The sequence below is a fragment of the Misgurnus anguillicaudatus genome, chromosome 7, assembly GCF_027580225.2.
Source record: "Misgurnus anguillicaudatus chromosome 7, ASM2758022v2, whole genome shotgun sequence".
Classification (NCBI taxonomy): domain Eukaryota; kingdom Metazoa; phylum Chordata; class Actinopteri; order Cypriniformes; family Cobitidae; genus Misgurnus; species Misgurnus anguillicaudatus.
Window position 1 is genome coordinate 5,964,474 of NC_073343.2, and position 27,281 is coordinate 5,991,754.

Below are 27,281 nucleotides of genomic sequence, written 5' to 3' on the forward strand. Positions count from 1 at the left end.
TTTTTAAACACTCTCCATGTGTCTTATTAGTTTGCTAGCTCGTAAATCAGTCGGTGAATCCCAATCGGAAGTTATTATTCCTTTAAAGACCAGCGCTTTTGGATGTTATGTTAAACTTAATGGGATTAATGTCTTGTCACATCGTGTGGACACTTGGAAAGAGGAATGTTAACACTCATTTTTTCTGGAGCTATATCTCTTATCAGAACGCGAAAACACCATGGAACTCCAGGTAAGCACCACAGCTTTTAAATGTGGACATTGATCATTTATTTAATCGTGACGTGACTATTAAAACATGTTATGAGAATATCGCCACTGGTATATTTATAAGCAGCATGCAAAAACATCTCTCTGAAACAGTTTTATATAGTACTGACAAGAACAAAGTTTAATAATAATCGAGTGCTCGTATCGCGTTAAGAGTAAATGGGAAACCAATAGTAACGTTATACAAGAATAGTTTTATTAATTTTTACCTCGCGCCAAAACAATAACAACGCAAAAGACACTAAATATGAATAAAAAAACAAGTAATAGTTTCATCATGACACCAAATACTGCTGATTTGATCTAATTTTGACCATCAAAAACAAACAAGGCGAATATCAGAGCCAGGGAATCCCTGTCAGAGATGTAGCCCAGAGAGGGCGGTGGTCAGCGGGGTGAGTGAACACTGACGTCCGCTCATGCTTTGGTTCTCATACGTACCGAATCTCATTAAGCAAACGTTCAAACAGGCGCTATCTTTACTAATCGACTGTAGATTTAAATACAATAAATATATATTCTCGACTGAACTAATCTTAAAACTACACTTTGTGACCAAGAAACGTTAATATAAAGAAACGCCTATCCGTCCATTGAGTTATTATGAGATTCAAAGCAGCTGAAAGTGTTACCTGTCATTCTGGCAGCCTTCAAATCCGTGGCGGAAGTAGTAGTTCTCAAACAAAGAGGCTTTTAAAATAACTCCGTTGTTTTCTAGTTTTCGATTTTCAAACGTGTGCCGTCGAACTGTTGTATAAAAGCAATATCGCTCTCGGAGTCATGTGATATAGCTCTATAAAAAACGACCAAATACCGTCACCTGCTGTCTGTGTGCATTTATAACTCTCATCTTCTCTTTCACATCATTTTACAATCTACTGATTGAAGATTTATCATGCTTAGCTTGCTAGTAGAGTTAATGGAACCATTTGACATGTATAGTGATGAAAAACAAAAAGGCAGCATGGAATAAAAAAAATGATTTTTTTCAAGTTTATTAAAACTGATATTTTTACTGTACTGCCAATCCCAGTGATAATCTATTAAACCATACCTTTATTTATAACTGGGGTACCTTTTAAGGAATACAACCCGTGGAAAAAGTGGTTAAACAGTCGTTGGGTGATTATTTTTACAATCTGCAAGCACATTTAACTCAAGGAAACAAAATGGAAACTTTTTATTATTATTACTTTGTTTTAATAATAACAGTGTAATGTTTACTGATGTTTACTAGTGCACATAAAACATATTGCTCTGAAATACTAGGTACATTTTCGTATCAATTTTCTCTATACTGTATGACTAAAAGGACAGTAAAATAGTTTTTCATGCCTTTGAATTTAAAGTCACAATGAAACGTAAGTAGCGATTGTCTTATTTTCCCTGTCTTGATGTATATCTGAGTGAAACGGCTTCTGAAACGGGCCCTGCCTTTTGAGTCATTCCTCGTGACCGGAAGAGAGATAATTTCGAGGAGGGGAGAAGATTAGCATTTTTAATTAAACATTATTAGGGCACAGGATTTTTTTTTTAATAATGAAGCTCACCGAAAAGTAATTGCAGTTTTTAATTTCATTGTGACTTTAACAGAAGTAGAATAGTGCATATTCTGTGTGAGTTATAACATTCAGAACAAAGTGAATTAAATTAAAACTTTATAACGTCTTTCATTCTTTTGTGCACTGATTGCACTATAAATGCATTTTAATTTTAAAAAAGGCATTTTATTTCAACCAGAAACATTGTAGGTAATCATATTTATGTAATCATAATCAAGAATAATTAGTTAATCATAATCAATAAGTTAATCAATCATTTCATTTACTTTGAATGTTTTCATTTCTTGGTGCATTTGATCTCCTAGGTAAAGACTTTACTAGTCTAACAAATAAAGGTTTTAAAGGTGAAAGGTAAAGCTCAGGTGTTGCTTGAGTTAAAGGTCACTCTCTCCATAAAGGGCAGAGGAGAAGGCGGTGTAGTCCAGGGCTCCACTCATGGCCCCGGGGCCCGTGTATGGAGGCATCCTGCTGATGCAGTAGTCCGCCTGGTCTGGTGGAAGCTCTCGCCTTAGCTCGTCTGCCAAAATATAGGGCTAAATAAAGATAAAAGACACAGCACAAAACAGATAAGGCATCTGGTAACAGATTTATCGGGTTAAAGATAAAGTGTTCCAGAGAGAAACCTCTTCATTTGTGGTTAAAGGAATAGTTCAGACGAAATACTAATTTATATTGTAAGTAACACAACATCATACACACCTTGTCTCCAGCGAGGATTCTGAATGAAGCGATGACCTGTTCAGCTGTATCTGTGTCTGCTGTTTCTCTGGTCATAAAGTCAATAAAAGACTGGAACGAGACAACGCCTGTTGAGTTTGGATCAACCAGCATCATAATACGAGCAAACTCCACTTCTCCCTGAGAAAAACACATAAACATACACATATTAAAACACTAAAATACTGACTTATCAATCATTATGATGTTGAAAAGTTGTTGATAATATGCTATATTGATTTTGTCTAATTTCCAGTAAAAAATACAATCCTTGTAAAATACAGTTACTGCTAAATTTGATAGATTTTTTTGTAAATAATATGGGGAACTCAGATGCAAAAGCCACTAAACGCCACATTGCTCTTGACTTTTGGCACGTATTATAGGTTCATCAAATACTTTCGCTTCAAATACTTTTAAAGGGACAGTTCAGAGGCGTCATGCCCATTCAAACTGAGGGGGCACGAGCCCCCTTGTTGTTGTTTTTTAGAGCCAAATGGATTTTGCAAAAATCAAAGAAGCGTCCATTAATCTGTTATTTGTCTTCTAATCTGTTTAATATGCCATTTAATAAAAGTTCGCCAGAGTTCACCGGGGCGTGGAATCACATATGCTCACATTGAGGTCAAATTTGATGCAATAATGCGTTCCTCTAAAAATTTTATCTACAACATTTTTAAATCATTATTGAAAATTAAAATCAATCACGTGGCTATAGCTTATGTCATTTTCGTTGTTTATATACTTCTTAATGGATTTAAAATTACATTAATTTTATATGATAATGCAGTTGTTGTGCAAAATGCATTAATGACACAATTAAACAAGTCATTTATTAAAACGTAAATAAATAAAACATGCCGTTTCAGATGTAGATATGATACCAATATGTCGTTATTCCGATAGTATTTGATATAAAACTTTTATTTTGGAGGTTTTTGCATGAAAGCAGGGATGTTCAAAATGTTAGAAATGTAAGTGCCATGGAAAAGACTACAAGCTCTATAATATTTCGTTTGATGTCTGTGTATGCACAAATTTCTGTGAGTTGTGCACACTGTGCCCCCTTATAAAAAATTGGTGCATGACGCCCCTGGGACAGTTCACCCAAAAATGAAAATTCTGTCATCATTTACTCACCCTCAAGTTACCGTTCTAAATGTTTTTCTTCTGCTGAACAGAAATGAAGATATTTTGATAAATGTTTGTAACCAAACATATCTTAGGCACTAATGACTTCCATAGTATTATTTTTTTCCTAATGGAAGTCAATGGTGCCCCAGATTTGCTTGGTTTTAAACATGTCAGAATATCTTAATTTGTGTTCATACAGGTTTGGAACAACTTGAGGGTAATTTACTCAGAAGTATCATTTTTGGGTGAAATACCCTTTAATCCCGGCCTCAGACCACTCAGAAATACTGGTTTGTTGGCAGAATCCATTAAAGGAATAGTCTTCTCATTTTCAATATTAAAGTATGTTATTACCTTAACCAAGAATTGCCGATACCTCCCTCTATCATCTGTGTGCGTGCACGTAAGCGCTGGAGCGCGCTGCGACGCTTCGATAGCATTTAGCTTAGCCCCATTCATTCAATGGTACCATTTAGAGATAAAGTTAGAAGTGACCAAACACATCAACGTTTTTCCTATTTAAGACGAGTAGTTATACGAGCAAGTTTGGTGGTACAAAATAAAACGTAGCGCTTTTCTAAGCGGATTTAAAAGAGGAACTATATTTTATGGCGTAATAGCACTTTTGGGAGTACTTCGACTCGCCTGAAAAGTCCGCTCCCCTTCTCACTCTCATAATGGGAGAGGGAGGGTGTTACTGCGCCAAGTCGAAGTACTCCCAAAAGTGCTATTACGCCATAAAATATAGTTCCTCTTTTAAATCCGCTTAGAAAAGCCCTACGTTTTATTTTGTACCACCAAACTTGCTTGTATAACTACTCGTCTTAAATAGGAAAAACGTTGATGTGTTTGGTCACTTCTAACTTTATCTCTAAATGGTAGCATTGAATGAATGGGGCTAAGCTAAATGCTATCGAAGCGTCGCAGCACGCTCCAGCGCTTACGTGCACGCACACAGATGATAGAGGGATGTATCAACAATTCTTAGTTAAGGTAATAACATATTTTAATATTGAAAATGAGTAGACTATTCCTTTAAGACTTAATTTACAGGAAACCATGTAGGAGGCACTTAGAGGGTTTTAGTTCTGAGCTCCCCCTATATATCTTGGGTTAGGTTTATTTTTGCCCCAATCGCAAAATGCAAAGTCTTTATATCTTATGCCATCATCATCATCATCATCATCATCATTAGTGTTCAGTGTAATCAGTCCTCTTTAACACCTACCAGATCATAGCCCATCGAGATGAGACAGGCTCTAAAGTCATCCGAATCCATCGCCCTATTCTTCTTCTGCACAGCCAAGGTTTAAAGGCAAAGGGCAATGATGGATGAATGTTGGGGTCAAAGAAGGAAAAAATAAGCAATAGAAGGAAATAGCACCTAACACAAAACAACACAAAATAGGCAAAAATATTCTTTAGATCCACATCTTATTGTTTTTAAACAATAGGTTTTAAATTCTTAATCACAATGTAAAAATGTAATTTCATTAATTAGGATTAGGATAGCATTCAAACACAGTGAAAAGTTTATTTTATCTACATAAACATATGAGTACAGCACCCGATCAAAGTGGCTGAAGGAAGATCGGAATTCATTCATCTGTTCCTGGCTGATTCCCTTCGCATCCCGCGTCAGAATCTGAGTTTCAATTTCATTAATGGTACGAGCGATTGTAGTCAAAAGGAGCTCCCAGCCCACACGGATATGCTGCAAAGGAAAAGAGAGATACTCTGTGACGTGTTAAAACATACTTCGTGTTCATTTAGCACAAGCTTTTATCCAAATTTAAGATATATACTTTATCAAGCATTGATCTGTGTATACATTTTGTGTGCTTACCTCCATAGTGTAGTTAGTGTGCTTGTTGTCAAAAATAAGTGATTCCTGGATGAGTTGGTGGTCTCCTTCTAACAGGTCGATGTTGGGTTTGTAGCTGACGATAACATGCTCACATTGTTTCAGCTGGGTCATCTGATCCTCCAAAGTTCCACCAATCACCATAGCACAACGGCCAATCTCCTTTCGTGTTGTAAATACAGGACAAGTAAAGCCATCACCCGTTTTACTCATTGATTCTATAATGATGAACTTAATGTATACACATTCCTGTTCAGTTAAAGGCACAGTATGTAATTTTTGCCACTAGAGGACGCTAAACAACAATAACGGCTAAAGCATGATGATGCTGACACAATGTAAGACTGGCTTACGGTTCCCTATGTGTTTAAAAAGTGCAATTGTCTGTTAACAGTTCACATGAATTTGTTGACAAAACCGGTAGTCATGTGGAAACCATGTCAACCGAGAAGGTCAGGCAGCCCATGGAGCTGTAAGTAGCGGGTCTGCGTGCTTCTACAGAATGTGGTTGTAGCCCTTACGAGGCTAACAAAAAATATATATTCTGTAGAAAGTAAAGCTTGAAGGGGACATTTCATAAGACTTTTTTAAGATGTAAAATAAATATTTGGTATCTCCAGAGTACCTATGTGAAATTTTAGCTCAAAATACCATATATATAATTTAATATAGTATGTTAAAAATGCCACTTTGTAGGTGTGAGCAAAAATGTGCCGCTTTGGGTGCGTCCTTTAAAATGCAAATGAGCTGATCTCTGCACTAAGGCTATGTCCACACGAAGCCGGTGCATTCCCTATCCGATAATTTTTTTTCCTTGCTCTAAAAAAATAATCCGTAAACACGAAACCACTGAAACCGACTGAAAGCGGTGTAGTATATATGCCGGACCAGTATGGGGCGCTGTAATTCTGCCACAGATATACACTATACACGGAGAGAAGACTTTGAGCATGTGCATAACCAACGTATGGTGTTGTCCATTATCGCTTGTTGGTCACCACAATTGCATAGAAGCAATAGATTTTGCTGTAGTAAAGCTAGTAGGCTTTAGTAGCTTCTGTAGCACAAACACAATCACGTAGTCCGCCGTTATTGTTGTTGCTGTTACGTGTGACGCTTCCGACATGTGACGTGATGACGTTTTCGCTTCACAAAATATACGGATTGGCTGTACAGACGAAACCGCAACGGTGTCGGTTTTTAGATTTATCCACTTTACGACATTGTTTCAAAAAATAGCAGATTCAGTCTCAAAAAAAGCCGGATCCGTGTGGATGAAATGACAATACGATAACAAATTTATACGGTGATACGCGTCTCCGTGTGGACAGCCCCTCAATTGCTGTGTCGCTGTTGGATAGTGCAGATTAAGGGGTGTAATTACCCCTTCTGACAACATGGGGGAGCCAAATTTCAAATACCTATTTTTTCACATGCTTGCAGAGAATGGTTTACCAAAAGAAGTTACTGGGTTAATCTTTTTCACATTTTCTAGGTTAATAGAAGCACTGGAGACCCAATTATAGCACAATGAAAAAGTCAGATTGTCATGATATGTCCCCTTTAATTAAATATATTTTTGAATTTGAAAATATATTTAGTTTTAACCTTCATATATTTCAAAATGAATTTCGGGGGCAACTAATTAATTTCTAATTTTACAACCCATACGGCAAAAAAGAACAAAAGTTTGTATAAAATGTATAAAGTATAAAATGTATAGATATGTATAAAATATAAAATTATAAGAATATTTTTCCAGTTAAAAATGAATAATTTTAACCTTTTCAAACCTGTTATGTCTTTTTTAAATGGCCAAAAAATATATTGGTGAACATTTTTGTAAACATATTTCAAAATGTATTTCAAGCACATATATTTTTGGTCATTTTTTGTATACTTTGAAATATATTTAACATTTTGCTGTATGGGTCAGAATTTGTCCAGTTAAAAGTTGTTTTACCACTGAAATAATAGAGATATTATTTTAAGGTCAAAAAACTACAATATCTTGCTGTAAAGCAAGTTAAAAAATATAAAACACAGTTCTAGATGCTTATAGATATTTTAATGCAAAAATCTTACATTTATTGTGCCTTTAACTTCAACAATTGAATGTAAAACCTGTCTTCTTTACTCATAAAGTACTGACCTCCATCCTGGTCTGTATCCAGGGTCCGATGAGGTTGGCCTGGGCAGCGAACTGCCGTCTAAGCCTCTCATTACCATGCTGCCGCGCTAACTCCTCCTGCAACGCACTGTCACGCTGAGGAACCAACTTCTTTACCTGAACAGACATACAGTAAATCAAAAAGGATAATCAAAATCAAAAGAATACACTTGCATTTCTGTTAACAACACAAACGACTATTCTAACACAAAAACTACTAGAATTTGTTATCCTGTTGTTAGTTTTTCATTATATCTGATGTCTCTTAAAAAGCAGCTATTAAAATAAAAGAGCAACAAATTCTGCCAAATGCCCAGCGGTGTCTGTGTTTTACCTTGTCCCACTTGATGGCAATTTCTTCTGTAGATATGGTGCTATAGGGGTTTTTGAGGTCTCCACGGATGCCATAACTCTGACAGATCTTCAAAACTTCCTGCTGAATGCCGATAATGGCTTGCCTCTCTCCATCTGCCTCGGGAAGTGTGGCCTTAAACTGCTCATGAGCATTGATCAAAGTCTGCACACAATGACAGATAGAGAAAGTAAGCTGGAGAAGAAATTTTGTCCCTGCTGAAAACGCCAACATACAGTAGACTAGCATGAATTGCAATGATCCAAACTGGTTTACGCTGATCAAGCTGGCTGGAAAATACATCTTTACATGTGAAGATTTTTGAAAGCATACTGTATGCATTTGTGTGTGTACCTGGACCTCCTCGATGGTGTGCACTATGAACATATCCTGTAAGTCCTCCATGGCTCCCTCCATCCAGTTATTAAAGGGCGCAGATCTCTTTGCATATTCCAGAAACAACTGTTCCACTGTCTCCAAAAGCTTCTCTGTTCTCTGCAAACATGATAACACAGAGCGCTTATTGCTTTCTCAGTGTATGCATTAATATGTTTATGTCTAATAAAATATTCTAGACCAAAAAGGAAAAATAATGATGAGAGCAAACAGCCTGCGCACCTCCAAAGACTCTCTGCGTTTCTGGGTGAGCGTGCCAAGGTGGTCCCAAAGGTCACAAATGCTTTGACACCTTTGATTCACAGATGCCACATCGTGATAGTCCAGCTCACTTCACAATGACATAGAGTGAAATTAGCAACATTAAAACTGCATTGGCTATTTAAAATGTATGGATGTATGTATTTATGCATACTTTTGGCACATCTACTGTAATTCTAAATCGATAAGTTCATATTATTATAATTTTGTAATATTTTTTTCCTGTAGTTCACTTATAAATCTACGTTAAGATTTCATTAATTAAATAACCAATGAAAATGTGAAATAAAACACTCATTCCAGACTGCTAAATATTATTTGGATATCAATTTGTATTAAGATTATATGTAAATATGCTCATGGCTGTCATGTAAATACCATTAAGATTTTTGAATAAGACAATGTAAAGGTCGACAGCTGTCAGTCACACGCACTATGCGCGCGCACACACACATACACACAAATTATTCAGGTCTGCAGGGAGATAATGTATGCTAAAATAGAAATCGAGCGATGCAAACTACTAAGTGCACCGTAAGCACATTGTGTGTATGTGTGTATTTTGTCACAGACAAACAGTGTTGGAGATATGAGGCTATTCAGCCCATGCATGGTGTCAAGAAACCGAACGTGACAGGTCAGTCACAAGGACAAATCACATACTAAAATAAACGCAGATCAAACTGTTGAAGTTCAGTCCAACATGAGCAAATTATAATCCTCCATGATGCACCCTAAAAAAACGGTGGGTTGTTTTCAACCCAGTGTTGGGTCAAAAAGCAATAAGCCCAGCCATTGGGTTAAAATAACAGCATGTTGGGTTGAAATAAGGCATTGCTTAAATTACCACCCATTGGACTGGGTTCGTCCCTTTTGACTCAACATTGGGTTGAAAAAAAAACAGGATTTTTTTTAGCGTAGGCATGTCTGCATCCTAATGTGACATTTACTAGTCAGGCTTTAAAGTTGTGTAAATATTTTTGTGGTAGGAAACACAAGATTATCTTAACTTCCTCCATTATATTTAGCGGCATAGTACAAGCTGTTATTCATAAGTGTTATGTCTTAGAAAAGCAATAGGGAAACACAATATTGAACATCTTAGCTAAAGGTCATACTTAAGCTCTTGAGCAATAGCTGCGATCTGCTCGACTCTGTCCTGGTGGGCAGAAAGGTCACTCTCAAACGCCTCATGTTTCCGCAGCAATGCTCGGATCTCCATCAGAGACGCCGTTTCATAATCCTTACGGGTCAACATCTCCTCCTTACCTTTTGTTTATCAAACAGGAAAAATGCGTAAAAACAACAGCAAACTGTTAATATTTAATAGACACAACACACTACTCCTGGTTCGAGACTCACCTGCTGCCCAGGCCTCATGGTTGGTGGCTTTCTGTCTGAATTTCTCCGCTAGATGGTCCAATCTTTGCAGTCTCCTGATTTCAGACAGCAGCCACTCTTCAAAGCCCTTCTCCGCCTGTTCCAGACCCTGCCATGCACTGGCTATATCCTGCACAAAAAAAAACACATTCACAGATGATTATGTACTAGATTGAGAAGTCGAAAGCATGTTCACTACACTACAATATGTCATCTTATTCATAAATAATGCTCTATCTTACACTCTAAAAACAAACGGTGCTAAATAGCACTAAAAGCGGTTCACTGGCTCATAATCATAGGGGAAACATTTTAAGTGCCATATAGCACCTACAGTATGTAGTACATGTGCAGAACCATATTGTGCAATGTAGAACCATATGTGGTGCTATATCACCCCCGTATGGATCTTCATAGGTGCTATTTAGGTGTTATATAGCACAAAAAAAATATTCTATGATTACAAGCTTTTAGTGCTATTTAGCACAATTTTTAACCCTTCCTTGGGGTCAAAATTACACCCAAACCATTTTTTTTGGCTTGGAATGGTTCCCTTCATCTCAGTGGAATAAGTTTGTGACTTTTCTACATTATCTGCCAAAATTCATATAAAAAACTGAGCTTGATCCGGTCATTCTGAAGATGTGTAAAAATATTTTCTTGGGTATTAAAAATATTTTCTATTTTCTTGGGGGTTAAAATGACCCTAATTGAAAATGAATGGGAAATGCAAAAATTCATTCTTTTTATTTGTCAAAAAAATTAAATAAATCCAGAATAAATCTGAAAATTTCAACAAAGAAAAGAAGGCCTGGTACTAGAGCACAAATGCAATATAGAAAAGGCATGCTGCTCAATCACACACACTAAGGTATGACTGCCACAGAGAGCATTTTTATAGAATTTGACAAAAAAAAGCCAGGGATGCAGAACAAAAATGTAAATTGGTGGACTCTAATGCTCACACAGGTGCATGAACACACACACACACACACACGCACGCACACACACACACACACACACACACACGCGCGCGCGCGCACATACACAAACACACACAAAAAATTAGACACACACAGAAAGACAAAGTTGCACACAAACACACACACACACACACACACACACACACACACATAAACACACACACACTTACATTCAGTCAAATTTCAGTGGCATTTTGTAAAAACAGACCTTTCAAAATGCATCAAAAACTACAAAAAATTCTACTATTTGAATAATACTTATTTTTAATGTTCTTTCTATTGTTTGTTTATATATACATAAATTCACAAAATGTATCACTAAAGTAGTGATGTGAGCAGTTAACCACATCCAGTAAAACGAATTGGTCTCTATTAAACTGTAATTCTTTTGTGTGTGTTTTTTTCTAACCAGCAGATGGCCGAATTCAACACTTAAAGGTTCTCTAAGCGAATCTGTGTGTTGATTTTTGAAATGTGTTTTCAAACAAACTGAGCGTAGTTAACTCCTCCCCCTCCCTTCCCTGCTTTCATGAACCCGCCCAAACCCAACCCCTTCTTGTCGTTTATTGGTTAGAACACTTTGTTATGGTTTCTGGTGTAGGTTTGGCCAGTTTGTTGTTATTGCAGTTTGTGGAGGCTGGGCTGTCTACAGAGATCGCGTTTTTTTACAGTTTGATCAGCGGACAGGAAGCAAGCAGATAGTGAGGAGATGTTTGCTGTATGTAACAAACAATTTTTATGGTCTAAAACGCGTGAATTCGCTTAGAGAACCTTTAACATCTAGATCAATATCTAAAAACAATTTAAATAAAATTTTGATCATAATTTATGTGAATTTTTCATAAAAATGGGATATTTTACATGCAAGCTGTAATGGTGTAGTTGAGGAATTTAGTGGTAAACAGGTACAAAAGTACTTCATATCTTCCAAAACACAGAATGTATAGATGGGAAGTAAACAAAATGATATATTATTTGTATCATCAAAAAATGTATATATTTTTTGTTATCACTCTTTCAATTGTAAACAGGAAAAATGCGGCTTATGAGAGTTTTATATATCTAGCCAACTAGGTAAGCATGAAAATGTGTTTCTGACCTACAGTACTGTGCAAGTCTTGTTGTTTTAGAAGTTTTAATGTCCATCCATATTTATTTTTTAATCTATTTTATTAAGATACAAACTTAAAAGATACAGGAAATATGTAAAAAAAAAAAAAATAATAATAATAATATATATATATATATATATATATATATATATATATATATATATATATATATATATATATATATATATATATATATATATATATATATATATATTATTATTATTATTATTATTTCAGGACTAGGGGGCGGTTTCCCGGACAGGGATTAGACTAATTCTAGACTAATAAATGTAAGAGCTGTCCAAACTGAAAACACTGCACTGACATATCATAAAATACATTTGCCACAAAATGCACACAAGTAATGTTTTTATTTAGGGCATGTTTGTTCAAACTAGTTATATTTCCTAATTAAACTAAGGTCTAGTACTGGCTTAAATTAATCCCTGTCCGGAAAACCACCCCTAAATGTCTTCTTTAGGCATCGTGACCTCTCTTGGCACTAAACACATCTTGAGCGTTTTTTTAACAGAATGAAGTAAAAAGACTAATTTCTATTGCTCAAATAGAAGAGGAGTTTACCCTTAAAAACTTGACACAATTTACATTTTTATACAGTTTTTAATACTACATACACATTTCCTGTATTTTCTGGATGTATTCTATTAAAGAGACTGAGAAACAATTATATATGATCACTATAACATTGCAAAAACAATAAATCTAATTATAAAACGGCTAGTTCCAATCCTTGATTCTGATTGGTCAATAGGTGTGATTTATTCACAATAAAACACTGCTATGACCGCTTCACCCAAAGGTTCTATTTAATATCACTGCGCCCTTAGCAACACCCTTAGCAACACATAAACATATAATGAGACAAAGTCTGAGAACAGTTTGTTGTTTTTATTTGAGCTTTCATGTTGTTGTTCGCAGTCAGGGACTATTTTTTTCTAGTGGAAGGAATGCTTTTATTGATTTAACTTCATGAAAGTTGCACTAATATTTTTTTACTTTAATATTGTGTGGTAACCGTTTTATAAAAGCAATAAGGTACTCGAGGCAAGTGCTGTATCGTGAATAAGTAACGGCTGAAGGGCGTTGTTAGGCACGACGCGAAGCGGAGTTATTCACGATACAGCACAGCCTCTCGTACCTTATTGCTTACTTCAAGCATGGTGGCCTTAAACTTTTGCACAGTAGTGTACCTTTACTTTTGATCAGAAAAGTACTAAAATAAGAACAGATTCACTTAAAAAGGCAAATAGCTGAAATATTTGTTTTGTATGTGCTATGGTGCTATGTTGAATAATGAGAAAAAATGAGTGCTCATCTTTGTTTTTGGTCATAGGTTCGAACCCCAGGGAACACATACTGATAAAAATGTATAACTTGAATGCACTGTAAGTTGCTTTGAATTAAATCGTCTCCCAAATGCATGCATAATTTTTTTAAGATTATATTATAATTTGTGTTATTTAAAACTATAGGCGGAGTTTGCCACTGCCCCCTTAAATCCAGAGGCAATGATGATTTAAATAAATAAAATAAAAATAATAGAAGTCATATTTTCTAATTTGATTTGTTTTAGCTTATTATTCTAGTGGATAGACTGAGTAAATTAAGGCTTAAATATTTTGAAATTTCACTTAAACCATATTTGAAAATGTCCCACTCCATCCCTAATATTAATATATTGCAGTTCCCCTGTCTGCCACTAGGTGCCCCGAAGCACAAATGTGAAACTATGCCTGTCTTTAAAACCAATAAAGGTCCTCTCACCGACACCATTTTGCCCTCAGAGGGCATGAACGCAGGCCGGTTGCTGATTCTGAGTTTGGTTTGAAGTGTGTTGAAGTTGATCTCCAGCTGACACTTCTCCTGCACTTTTGGGGGTTTGTGCAACCTCCGGTAATCTCGGAAATCCTCCAGTTTCCTCTGCATCTCCACCATGGTCTTTTCCGAAACTCTGTTCTCCAGCCAAGGAACAGTACGCCTGATCCATTCCAGCAACTAGGAAGAAAAACAAAGTTTAAAACGCTTGTTTGGGTGTTAATGGAGTGTATGGGGAGTGTGGTACAGTATGTATTCTGACCTCACTAGCCAGCCTTTCATAGTCCTCCATCAACTTCTCATTTTCCTGATTCACTCCCAGGACTTTACAGATTCGGTTAGCAGCTGTTTCAGCCTGATGGAGTGAGTAAGAATGGAAGCATGAATTAAAAAAATAGATGTGTAGGGAAGTGCGCAGAAAGCACACACAGCACTAAACAATTTACCTGTTCGGCTCCAGCAAACGCATGATAGAAGCAGGACACGTATGTCATAATGGCTCTCTCGTCAGGTTTAGGGGTGTTCAAAATGTCTAGAGAAGATCAGAGACAAAAGAGAAGACAGGATAGAAATAAAGCAGGATAAGATGAATGGAACCGCTAACCATTCTGAAATGTTATAAGGAGAATTTTATGGAATTGTTTACCCTCTGCATCCAGCATTTTGGGAATGTCCAGATGTTTTTCAGCAACGTCAAATGCCAGGTTCAGATTACCCAGAGGATCATCCTAAAAAAACACAAAACCAAAATATGACTTATCTTAAAATCTAAATAAGCCGTAAATGTAAGTCTTTATCCATGCAAAGGTGTGTCAGTAAACAGGTGCCACCAAAGGGGAGGTGCAAATTAACAGATTTTAATATATAAGGATTTCCAATAAGAAAGTTACCTAAATTCATTTTATGTAAATTGAGTTTTTACGGTTTAATTAATGCTTGTTGTTGTTATATGTTTTTAATTATATTGTTTATATTGTTAAAAGTCATTAAATATTTTCCATACAGAATCAACAGGTTGGAATTCCTAGATTTAATGCTGTTTACACCAAGACTGAATAGCGTCCAAAACAACAAATAATGTCGATGGCTGTCAATATTTTTTTTAATCACAATATAGTATTTTATAGTAGGGGTGCGGGGGGGCAAAAACTAACATGGGGTTAGTTGTAACTCGGACTGTTTACATTGTTGCACAAGATTGAGCGGGGGTTTTTTTCGGTATTTTTTCACCCTGCCAAAAGACGATCTTCCACAAATTATTGGAAATGTATAATGTTTTTCCAGAGAGTTATTGATGAAAGAGTGTTTTGGTGGCATGTAAGTACATTTTTTCATCATATGTTTTTTTTTTTCGGTTTTAAAGTTGGGTGTGTAATATACCAAATCCAATGCTATGCCATATTAATTAGTGTCTTGTTGACTAAAACATAGCATAGTTTTGAAATATGTCTGCAGCCCTTAGCAACTTTTTTGGTGGGCTTGAAAATATTTTGACCCAGCGGGGTAAATTGTAACGCTGTGTTACAACTAACCCCTCAGCACTTACGATATGAAAAACACTAATGTTAGCATAATTCTTGATACTGATTGAATAAGGTCACGTCAAAGATTGAAATCTTAATAAAATGAATGGCTAAAATCAGACTTTGATGCTCATTATCACAGAATTCGATTTTTTAAACTGTAATATGGTTATTACAGACTGGGTCACAAATAAAAAAAAATGTTTTGTCAATTGTGCTGCTTTTTCTCACATATTTAGACATTTGTGTCCATTTTTTTAATTTAACGATTGTTAGAAAAGGGCTGGATGAATGAATACAGTGTTATAGACAGATAAATAAACAATATCCACTTTAAGTATATAGACAAAATAGTATTGAAGTATTTGCCTGCAAACTTAATTTTTAGCAAGTGTTACAAACTACCCCCTTCCTGTTACAATGAACCCCACCTATGGGCTAAGTTGTAAAGTTTGCACTTCTATCACGTTTGGTGTAATTGTCCAAGAATGGCAAGTACTAGAAACAAACTTCAAATGTTCATTTGTAGCAGAGATGTGTGTGTTGCTTGAGTAAAAATATATTTAATCAAACTCAAATATTTTTTTGAATGATTGAGCCAAAACCAAAAAGCGTTCTCCTACTTTTATAGTTATAACTCTCATATTATTCTCCTGCTCAACATTCACACGCATATTCAAGTCATACTGCATTGTAAACGTGTTGCATACACAAATAAACAATGCATATGTTATTGTGTATTTGCAGATATCTATATGCGTTTAAGCAGGGCTTAAGCTTTTGATCTCTTTGACAATACAAAGCCACTTTGCAGGACATCAGCAGCTGCAGGCGACCCATGATGTAATGGACATCCTGATGTCTATGCTAAAGACCGGATTACCCCATTCCAGCTCACCTGGAGCCGACAGCAACAGCTGAAAGGGGGTCGGAATGTGTGTGCGCACTTTTACAACTCACTAGTGTGAACTGAATGATCCTCGATCTGATCCAGCATCTAATTAAAATCGTACTACATAATTCATTCACAGAGACCTGAGCATGTCTGAAGAAAACAATGTGTAATCTAAATGGACTTGGGCCACAGTTATTTGCATTCCCATTGATGGTTTATTAGAAAGCATGTTTAAGAAACAGCTCTGGTACTTCTGGTATGTGGATCACTTTCCCAAATTCTATTCCGGGTCAGGATTATCGTAAACCCATATGGACCTTTGGGAAAAGTGTTATGGACCAGCGTCTTCTCTGTTAACCTCAATAACTAAAGGGTATACGCGAGTAGTTTCCATACATTTATACTTTATCAAAATAACAGGCCTTAAACAAAATATTAATGTTGGGTTGAGTACATTTTGTAGAAACAAAGCCAGCATGCAAGAAATAGGGAGTGAAAACAACCGCAGACAAAAAATTATAGGATTAGTCCATAAAATCCAGATAATTTACTCACCACCATGTCATCCATATTGTTGATGTCTTTCTTTGTTCAGTCGAGAAGAAACATTCCAGGATTTTTCTCATTTTAATGGACTTTAATGGATCCCAACACTTAACAGTATTAATTCAGTTTAAAATTGCAGTTTCAAAGGACTCTAAACGATCCCATACGAGGCATAAGGGTCTTATCTAACGAAACAAGTGTCATTTTTGGCAACAAAAATAAAAAATTTGCACTTTTGAAACACAAATTCTGGTCTTCCTCCGTTCGTGTGACGCGCCAGCATGACCTCACGTAGTTGCGTAATGATGTTAAAAGGTCACGTGTTACATATATGAAACATTTGCGGACCATTTTAAACAATAAACAAAAAACATTAATTAGTATAATTCGACATACAACAACATCAGAACGTTCCTCTTTCTCCACAACTGTAAACACCAGGGCGTAGTTTCGCATACTTCATTCGTGACCTCTTGACGTGATGTTGTATTACGTGAGGTCGCGCTGGAGCATCACACAATGGGAAGAAGACGTGAAGTTGTGGTTTAAAAGTGCTTTTTTTTCTTACCAAAAATGGCAAAAATCGTTTCGCTAGATAAGACCCTTATGCCTAGTCTGGGATCGTTTAGAGATCCTTTGAAACTGCAATTTTAAACTGCATTAAAACTGTTAAGTGTTGGGGTCCATTAAAATCCATTAAAATGAAAAAAAAATATTGAATGTTTTCCTCAAAAACATAATTTCTTCTCGACTGAACAAAGAAAGACATCAACATTTTGGATGGCATGGTGGTGAGAAAATTATCTGGATTTTTTTAAGAAAATGGACTAATCCTTTAAGGTTAAATCCTTGGCTTCCTAAAGGAGGGAGATGACTTAAAGGTACAGTGTGTAATTTTAGGAAAATCTATTGACAGAATTGACAATGATACATAATGCATAATGAACCATTATGTTTTTATTACCTTAGAACGAGCTAGTTCTATATACATACACTGCAGATCCCCCTGCATGGAAAGTCGCCATTGTGCGAAAAAAATAGCCCTAAATGAAAAAATCAGTTTGCATTTTATCACTATATTAACTTCATTGCTTCTCTGCTTTTTCAGACAGTGACATGTTTGTACTGTGTTGGCCATCGTAGCTTCTCTATAAGCTTCGAAAGGAAGAGGTGACTGAGCGGTGGATTTTGGTTGCAATTCACATTCTCACCAATAGATGCCGCTAAAATTTACACACTGCAGCTTTAAATAAGTCATTGATTCAATAAAAAAGTATAAAGTTAGTATAAACAAACCATTTTTAGTTAGATATAATAAAGGGGGATACAAACGTGTTGTGGTGGGCAAATTAATTCATTACTGTGATAGGACTATTAGAATAAATATCCCAGTAGGTCAAATGTTAATCTGAGGACACGCTTGAGACCTTGTTGAGCTTGGCGTAGTCAATAAGGTCAGGTCTGTGTCTGTGAATGAGAGCGCACAGCGCCAATCCATCCTTCCAGCTTAACCGAAGACAGAGAGAATCAGGGTTATGTTGGAATTAAAGATCTGACCACCAAACTAACCGTCGTCTGACAGAACCAAATGCTAATCGATATCGACCTTAAACGAGCCTTACCTGACATGGAAGTTTTGAACGTTGACATTCCTATAGGGGGCAGTCTTTCTCTGACACCACAGTAGAAGTCCTTCTTTAGCCGAGGTTTCTGAAGGAAATTTAAGAAGCATACCAAAAAAAATTAAGTTTAACAGAAAATTACTGTATATACTTTAATAATGTTTTTATTTGTTTTGTCATTTGTTTGTGCTGTGGTTGATTCGGTACCTTCCACAGAAATATCCTGGATGGCAAAGCGAAGGATGATGGTCCATATCATTCCGAGTGTCATCTTCACATTCCCATCCACAATTTCTACCAAAACACACATCAAGCGCATCAAAATTATTGCCCTGTCTATGACTAAGCACAGTAAACTAACCTGTCTCATAATCACCATGTTTTTTAAAGGAATAGTCTACTTATTTTCAATATTAAAATATTTTATTACCATAACTAAGAATTGTTGATACATCCCTCCACCATCTGTGCGCGCGCACGCAAGCGCCGGAGCGCGCCGCGACGCCCCGACAGCACCCAGCCCAGCCCCATTCATTCAATGGTACCATCCAGAGACAAAGTTAGAAGTGACCAAACACACCAACGCTCCTCCCATCCAAGACGAGCAGCTACACGAGCAAGCCTGGTGGTACAAAACAAAACGTAGCGCTTCTCTAAGTGGATTTAAAAGAGGAACTATATTTTATGGCGTAACAGCACTTTTGGGAGTACTTCGACTCGCCTGAAAAGTCCGCTCCTCTTCTCCCTCTCATAATGGGAGAGGGAGGGTGTTACTGCGCCGAGTCGAAGTACTCCCAAAAGTGCCACCACGCCATAAAATATAGCTCCTCCTCCAAATCCGCCCAGAAAAGCGCTACGTTCTATTTTGTACCACCAAACTTGCTCGTATAACTACTCGTCTTAAATAGGAAAAACGTTGATGTGTTTGGTCACTTCTAACTTTATCTCTAAATGGTACCATTGAATGAATGGGGCTAAGCTAAATGCTATCGAAGCGTCGCAGCGCGCTTCAGCGCTTACGTGCACGCACACAGATGATAGAGGGATATATCAACAATTCTTAATTAAGGTAATAACATATTTTAATATTGAAAATGAGTAGACTATTCCTTTAACAGACGTGTGTTTGTAAATGATATCAGGTGTGAAATAAAGCATACCTTCAGCTCCAATAGAGACCAGTTTAACTCCTTTGCTGGTAATAAACTCAAGGGCTTTGTTGACATTGGCTATCTTGTGAAAACGCATCTTTCCTCTGTCAGGCTTGGGTAACCTTTCACCTGTGTGGTTTGGTTACAGCATAAAAGACTTCAATGAGATAAAGTGAACTGAGCTGAGGAAGCTCAGAGTGCCTGTGTTTATAACCCAGATGTGTTTTTGAGCAGCGTTGTATTCGAGTCCAGCTCTTTTAGGTCTGAGTGCAGACAAAGACCAAAAACTGTAGAGTCTGTGTCGGCTCCGAGTCCAAATCAAGACCGAGTTTTTTGGTCTTGGTCTGGACTTGGACTCGAATATGCTGGACTCAACTACAACACTGTTTTTGAAAGCTCAAAATATGATCAGTTTTCTTATAGACGGTTTCATCGGACGCACGTGCATCGTCGCGGTTACAGGCCTGAATAGAAGTGAATGACTGTGTGGAGGCAGCCAGACAAGAATTCAAGGACCTGTAGCTAACATTGTATACATTCATTTCACACAGAAACATTATCTCAGTGTAACAGTTGAAATGTGTTAGATATAATATATGATGAAGGTAATTTACTTGTCATTTATTTTTCCTGCAAAAGGACTCAAAAGTTTATTTTGTTGCTGCTGAAACCGTCTATGCAAACATGGTAGGCTATAGAGTCATTCAGATCACTTTAAAGAGTAACTAAACCCTAAACCAACTTTTTTAAGTTAATGATCTGTAAAAATGATGCTTTATTAGTGCTGTTCATTGATTTTAGTAAGTTTTTTGACATTTGGATATAAAGTGTTTCAATACTGCAATATATGGTGTAAAAACGTCTGAGTGCTGCCCTCTTCAGGTTGAACGGTGGCTACTGCAGTTGAATTTTCCTATTGGATGTTGGGTCCAAAAAAATGACTCGTGACGTAAGCAGGTTCAAGCTCACCACGCCCTTGTTACGATCTCACCACACACTTGGTACGAGCTTAGTTCGTCCCCTCTATCTCCGTTGGGATCTGCCCACTTTTCTTGCATTTTTCAAATATTGCCAGTGGGTGGAGTCAGGCTCTGACCAGGGGTTTAGTTACGCTTTAATGATGGATGGATGTGCTTTTTGGAGCTTCATCATGTTGACCCCCATATAAAAGAATAACACATTAACTACATTGTAGCCTAATATGATATCAATATAATTTAATAATTCTAACTATTTGTTTGTGTTCAGCTGAACAAAGGAAGACATACATCTGGAATGGCATGAGGTTGAGTAAGTTATGAAATAATTATTTTATTTGGGTCATAAGGGTCAATTTCTTGAAATTGAGATTTATACATCATCTGAAAGTTGAATAAATAACTTAGTGCTTCTATCAAACTGGAAAATATGAAAAATATAAACCCAGTAACTTAGTTTTGGTAAACCATTCTCTGCAAGCATGTGAAAAAATAGCTTATTTAAACTTGGCTCCCCTTGTGATGTCAGAAGGGGATAATACCGCCCCTTAATCTGCACTATCCAACCACGGCACTGCTATTTAGTGCAGATATCAGCTCATTTGCATTTAACACCCACACCTACTTTTGCTCACACCTACAACGTGGCAATTTAAACATGTTATAATAAATTATCTGTGTGATATTTTGAGCTAAAACTTCACATACGTACTCTGGGGCACCAAAGATTTATTTGACATCTTTAAATGTCCCCTTTAAAGTTGTCCAAATGAAGTCTTTAGCAACACATATTACTGAAAATAAATACATTTTTGATATTTTTAAGGTAGGAAAATTAAAAAATATCTTCATGCAACATGATCTTTACTTAATATCCTAATGATTTTTGGCATTAAACTATTTTTAGGTGCATGTGTACCTGAGATGACTTCAAGTAGCAACATTAGTTTCAGGCCATTCCTGAAGTCTTCCTCTATGTTCTCGATCTGCGTGCCAGCTTTTCTCAGGTGAGAGTTACACCAGGCTGTGAATGTCTGAAAAACAGGAACATCATCAACATGTATTCCTTCAACTTTCTCTCTTGTTCATGTCACACGTTTTACACAAGGATGCACTGCTTTAAAAAATTCAATATAGTAGAGTAGAATCATGATAGATGATAAATCTTAGAATCTTAAAGGAAAAAAACACCATTTTTCAATATGTTACTATGTTCTTACCTCAACCTAGATGAATTAATACATACCTATCTTTTTTCAAAGCGTGCACTTAATCTTTGTACAGCGCATTGTAACTGTGTTAGCATTTAACCTAGCCCCATTCATAGGATTTAAATAGGGATGAATTTAGAAGCCACCATACTTCCATGTTTTCTATATTTAAAGAATGTTACATGAGTAGTTACACGAGTATGTATGGTGGCACAAAATAAAACGTGGTGATTTTTTAAGTGTATAAACTATATTGTATGGCGGAAGAGCACTTAGTTTGCAGCACTTCGATCTCGGATGCAGTAAAATTGACGGAAGTTATGGGGAGAGTGAGAGTAGTCAGGAGTAGTGCTGCACGCGTCGACGTCATCGATTATGCCGACTACGAAAATACGTCGACTACGAAAATACGTCGACATGCGTAAAATGCGTCGACGCGTCACGCTGTTTACATTCATCTCGCGTAATGGCGGCTTCTGCTCGTACAGTGTTTTCCATACATTGATTTGTTTGTGTGCACCACAAAATCAACAATGGACGCAACATTTACATTTTTATTTTAATTTAAAACGGCGTCATTTATTGCTGTGAGCGCTCGGTGGTGCCTCTCTTGTGCGCGCACGCTCTCTCTCTCTCTGTGTGTGAAGCCCTAGACAGCGCCTCTCATACATGACACTGAGTGAAAGAATTAAAAGTTGGCTGTGTTTTCCATGCGGATTCCTCTGTGTACTTGCATTTTCACGTAAACATCAGATGTTACTGGCAGAGAAGACGACTGATTCGAGTTTATCATGAAAGGTTAGCAGTGTTTTCCCACACACACTGGTTCTCTATGTGCTTGTGCGCTCTCTCTCTCTCTCCTATGTAGTAACTCTGTGTAATGGCAATTTTTTAATTTGCGCCGAATTGTCTGCGATGTCACGTTTTTAAATCAAGATTTTAGTAACTTAGTAGTTAAAGTAACAGCTGGTTGGATTAAACACAAGGTTATTGGATCATGTTTAGTCACTATTTTAATAGTCTTTGGGGTGGTTTCCTGGACAGAGATTATCTTAAACCAGGACTAGACCTTAGTTTAATTAGGAAATATAATTAGTTTTAACAAACATGCCTTACTAAAAACATTACTTGTGCGCATTTTGAGGCCAAACTAAGGGCACTGATGTATTTTAAGATATGTCAGTGCAAGATGTTTTTAGTTTGGACAGCTCTTATATTTATTTAAGTCTAGGACTCGTCTAATCCCTGTCTAGGAAACCGCCCCTATATGTCTGACAACAGAACAGATAATATGTGAAAATAGCATTTAGTTGTGTTAAAATACAATAAAACAAACAATGACTGTCAGATCAGACAGAGAGTAGAAAAACAGATTATCCAACAGATTAAATAGCTAATCAAAAAAGAACACATTATTAATAATAAAAAATAGTCGTTAGAGTAGTCGACTAATCGGAAAAATAATCGCTAGATTAGTCGACAGAAGAAATAGTCGTTAGTTGCAGCTCTAGTCAGGAGCGATGATGTTACTGCGCGCCGAGGTCGAAGTGCTGCACACATTCACGACGTGCTGTACAAAAATTAAGTGTACACTTGGAAAAAATATAGGTATGTATTAATTCGTCCACCACCTGTATATGTGTTTTTATTTTCTTATCCTTATTATTTTTACTACTTTTTATAATTTATCAGTTATGTATTAAATATTATTTTCATTCTACCTGTTATTTATTACATTATTTTCCATTGGTCTCCATTTCAAGGTTTTCAATAACATCACAGGACAATGTTGTATAGCAGTTTTCCACTGTCTGTGCTTGGTATAACAACACCAATAAACTCTGCTCATTTTATTCACTATCATCACTTTGTCTCCTACCTACTGTTCTTCCCCTTCATCTCTGTTTTTTTTCTCTTATGCTTGAGTAAAAGTATTAACTCACAACAGGGTTGATGACAAAGTGAGATCTAGTAAACCCGATCTGATCCTTTGATCTAACATTTCTAGCATAGTCAAAGATGGATCTTTCAGAGGTGTCAAAAGCCCAATATGTGTCAGTATACCAGATGTCATGAAGTTGAACCTCTTACTCAAGTGCCAAAGACAACTAGTTAACTTTTAAACTAGTTATAATAGACTTTGAATTTGACCGTTTGTGCCACATAATCGCACAATAGTGTAGGTTCTGCGTTGTCAGTTATGTCTATTAGTGTTAATTGTCTCTCATTATCAACAGGAAATGAACTAAGTCAGTCAGTCACACAACAGAGTGGTCTTATCATCATAAAATTGCAATACACACAAGCTCTCCACGTCAGCTGTACTGAAATCAGTCTCCAAAAATAGTAACACTTACTGACAAATAAGCCACAAAGCTGAAAACTGTCATCTGCTGTATATTAACCTTTACATTATCCTATGACTGCTGTCCTGAAATACTTATAAAAGATTTGGGCACTTAAGACACTTCCCATTAACACAAATTATAACTCTAATGACAGACACTGCTTTACAATTACAGTAAGAAATAGGAAGCTAAAGGACAAATCATCTGATACTCATTATTATTAAAGGGGACATATCATGAAAATCTTGCTTTTTGCATGTTTAAGTGTATAATTGGGTCCCCAGTGCTTCTATCAACCTAGAAAATGTGACAAAAACCACCAGTATCTTAGTTTTGGTAAACCATTCTCAGCAAGCATATGAAAGAATTGAAATTTGGCTCCCCTTGTGATGTCAGAAGGGGAAAATACCGCCCCTTGATCTGCACTATCCAACCACAACACTGCCATTTAGTGCAGAGATCAGCTCATTTGCATTTTAAAGGACACACCCAAAAACGGTACATTTTTGCTCAACCCTACAAAGTGGCAATTTTAACAAATTTAATAAATGATCAATATGATATTTTGAGCTAAAACTTCACATACGTACTCTGGGGACAACAAAGATTTAAAAATGTCTAGTGAAATGTCCCCTTTAAGCTAAAAATACCTGAGCAATCTTGTAAAGTATTTCATGGAGCAAAATGTGGCTACCCTGCTACCCACATCTGTATTAGGTTGCACTTTCAAATCCACCGATATACCTTTGGCCAGATTGTGAACTCAATTGAGCATCTTTTTAATCCCCTAAAGCAGGTTCAGCCCTGTTACAGACATTGCTGGCAGATGAAAGCTTTACTGTAGACTCCGCAGTACATTCCTGCGAGGTAAGGGTGTAAATTTAGCTCTCTCCCTCTTTGCAGTATGCTTCTGATAAGGCTGATGAAGTAGGCTCACATTGAAGAGAGATATGAAAGTGAATGTAGTATATTTAACACATTTGTGTATCGCAAATCTAATCTAATCGGACAGGAAAGAATTTCATTCATTCTGTAAAACTTCAGGGTGTGTCAGCAGGAACATGTCTGTGTGGGTTGATGGTCTTGCTTTGGTAAGATATCTAAGTGCATTACTAATAAAGGTTAGTTTTTAATTACCCAATTATATGTTTAAAATAATGTTATATTATTAATTTACATTTACAGGTAGTGACTTACAAAGGATATTAATAATAATTATACAACACTTAGTGCCACAAAATACCATGCAAAATACATGACCAAATATATGACCATTGGGTTAATTTAACCCATTTAGCTTATGGTTTGTCTATATTTGTATATGGTAGTATTTTGTCATGTACTTTAATAACCCTAACTTGTAATCTCAGCAGCCACAAGATAGATGCAAGATACAAGAAGACACAGAACATAGGCCTAAATGCACCACACATATAAGAACAGGGTCTTGGACGGAGTAAATTAGTGCTTTTTGTAAAGATTAAAGACTAAAGTTCTTATGAAGATTACACAAAAAGACAGCGTAGCTGTGTCTCTATAGTCTCTATACTGCTTAAGCCACAGTTAAGAAACCCACATGCCATGGCACAAATCACACATTAATCCCCACATAATTAAGTGTTTACATCCAGGTTTGAGACTATTAAATATCCTGTTATAAAACAAGCACCATATGCCAAATCTTGACTGAATCTGGATATGAAGTCATTTATGTCTCATTCAATTCTGAATGGGTGGCGTGGCACCGTGCCAGTCCGCTTAAAATGAGGATATTATCCGTATATCTGACACACTAAAATAGCCTATACTATAGTAAAGATTCTGTTTCATATACAAAAGAATTCCCCACCAAGGACACTGGATTAACCTGGTATAACGCCTATTGGTCCTAGAGTTAAAATTAGTCACTGCATCCATTCTAATCCCAAGGACGTCATCTTGTGTTGGCAGCATCTGTTGACAGGCCGCATTCCTCTCGTATCAGACAAACAGAGCCATGCACTCAGTGCTATTGTTAGTTCGGTACCCGCCGCATCCATCTAACAGCCGGGGCCCATCCAGACCATTCCAGGGAACCCACATTAATAGGACAGTCCATATTCATTAAAACTGTGTGTATTATACTATTGTATGTGTAAGTATGTATACATTGAAATTAAAAATGCAAAGGTTCGAAAGAAAAAGCATTAGGAATTTTATTACAGTTCACTAAGTAAATACTAAAGTATACAGTATCTTTTCATGTGGGGAAATACAGAAAGATTATAAAAGAAAGATTATATTAACATCAAAAGTATAACTTTTACTGTTTAATAGATCAGTACACATTTAAATATATTAGCCTAGGTTGGATATGATTAAAAGTTTCCCGAATGTTTTATTTGAATGCACATAAGTAGGACTATAGAAATTACAAAGTTTGCCTTTACATTTAAAACAACTTATGTAACTTGTTAAAAAATAAACTTTAAAAAAAAACTTTAGTGGTTGTACTAAATGAAAGGGAAATTCAGTCTGCTCTGCAAACTTATTCAGCAAACTGTCTCTTACCTTTCGTTGCTGTTTTTCCCAGGCGGGATCCAGGAGTAAATCTCGATCCCATTCTTCCTCGGGCATCATGTACTCGTCCTGCTCGTATCCATTATCGTAAGGCACCGAGAGCTCGATCTGATTCATCATCTTTCCCGGTTGAATTCTTTTATAGGTTATAGCGTAATTTAACTGGTTAGTGTATCAGGTGTATATCTGTTTGACTTTCCTGCTGGTTTCCAGGCTCCCGGGAGCTGTGCGCGAGCAGTGAGTGACAGAACAGAGGAAAGAGGGACCGTCAATTAGTACTGATGGGTCACGTGACCGCGAATTCACCGAACGTCATGCGGCGCTGCACAGTCTGATCGGTTTGTGACATCAAAGTACCGCGAGAGCAATTAAACAGCTGCGTTTTATGATGATTTTAAAGGTAAGCTCTTAC

The 27,281-nt window shown here is 36.6% G+C and overlaps 1 protein-coding gene and 1 long non-coding RNA gene across 3 annotated transcripts in view; one reads left to right on the top strand and one right to left on the bottom strand.

Moving 5' to 3' along the window:
- Nucleotides 1-27,281, top strand: part of LOC141365238 (uncharacterized) — a 125,598-nt gene that overhangs the window by 64,845 nt on the left and 33,472 nt on the right. The window lies entirely within an intron of this gene.
- actn2b (actinin, alpha 2b) lies at nt 1,660-27,133 on the bottom strand. Of its 2 annotated transcripts, XM_055172063.2 has the most exons (21): nt 26,861-27,133; nt 21,671-21,785; nt 19,784-19,903; nt 18,831-18,917; nt 18,624-18,711; nt 18,429-18,507; nt 14,684-14,765; nt 14,484-14,569; nt 14,300-14,392; nt 13,987-14,217; nt 10,089-10,236; nt 9,845-9,995; nt 8,688-8,796; nt 8,424-8,564; nt 8,052-8,234; nt 7,700-7,834; nt 5,530-5,709; nt 5,251-5,397; nt 4,912-4,977; nt 2,532-2,690; nt 1,660-2,365 (listed from the first exon to the last, which is right to left on the bottom strand). In XM_055172063.2, the coding sequence occupies exons 1-21, from the start codon at nt 26,987-26,989 to the stop codon at nt 2,207-2,209; spliced, it is 2,688 nt and encodes an 895-aa protein (XP_055028038.2). In that variant the 5' UTR covers nt 26,990-27,133; the 3' UTR covers nt 1,660-2,206. The 2 variants fall into 2 exon arrangements, with proteins under 2 accessions (XP_055028038.2, XP_073725400.1); XM_073869299.1 differs by lacking the exons at nt 18,429-18,507; nt 18,831-18,917; nt 19,784-19,903; nt 21,671-21,785; nt 26,861-27,133.

Excerpts from the sequence above, each read along its gene's own strand:
- actn2b (XM_055172063.2), bottom strand. The coding sequence starts at position 26,989 with ATGATGAATCAGATCGAGCTCTCGGTGCCTTACGATAATGGATACGAG. Across the intron at positions 7,835-8,051 it reads TTGCCATCAAGTGGGACAAG|GTAAAGAAGTTGGTTCCTCA; the intron begins GTAAAACACAGA and ends ATGTCTGTTCAG. Across the intron at positions 5,398-5,529 it reads ACACTAACTACACTATGGAG|CATATCCGTGTGGGCTGGGA; the intron begins GTAAGCACACAA and ends TTTCCTTTGCAG.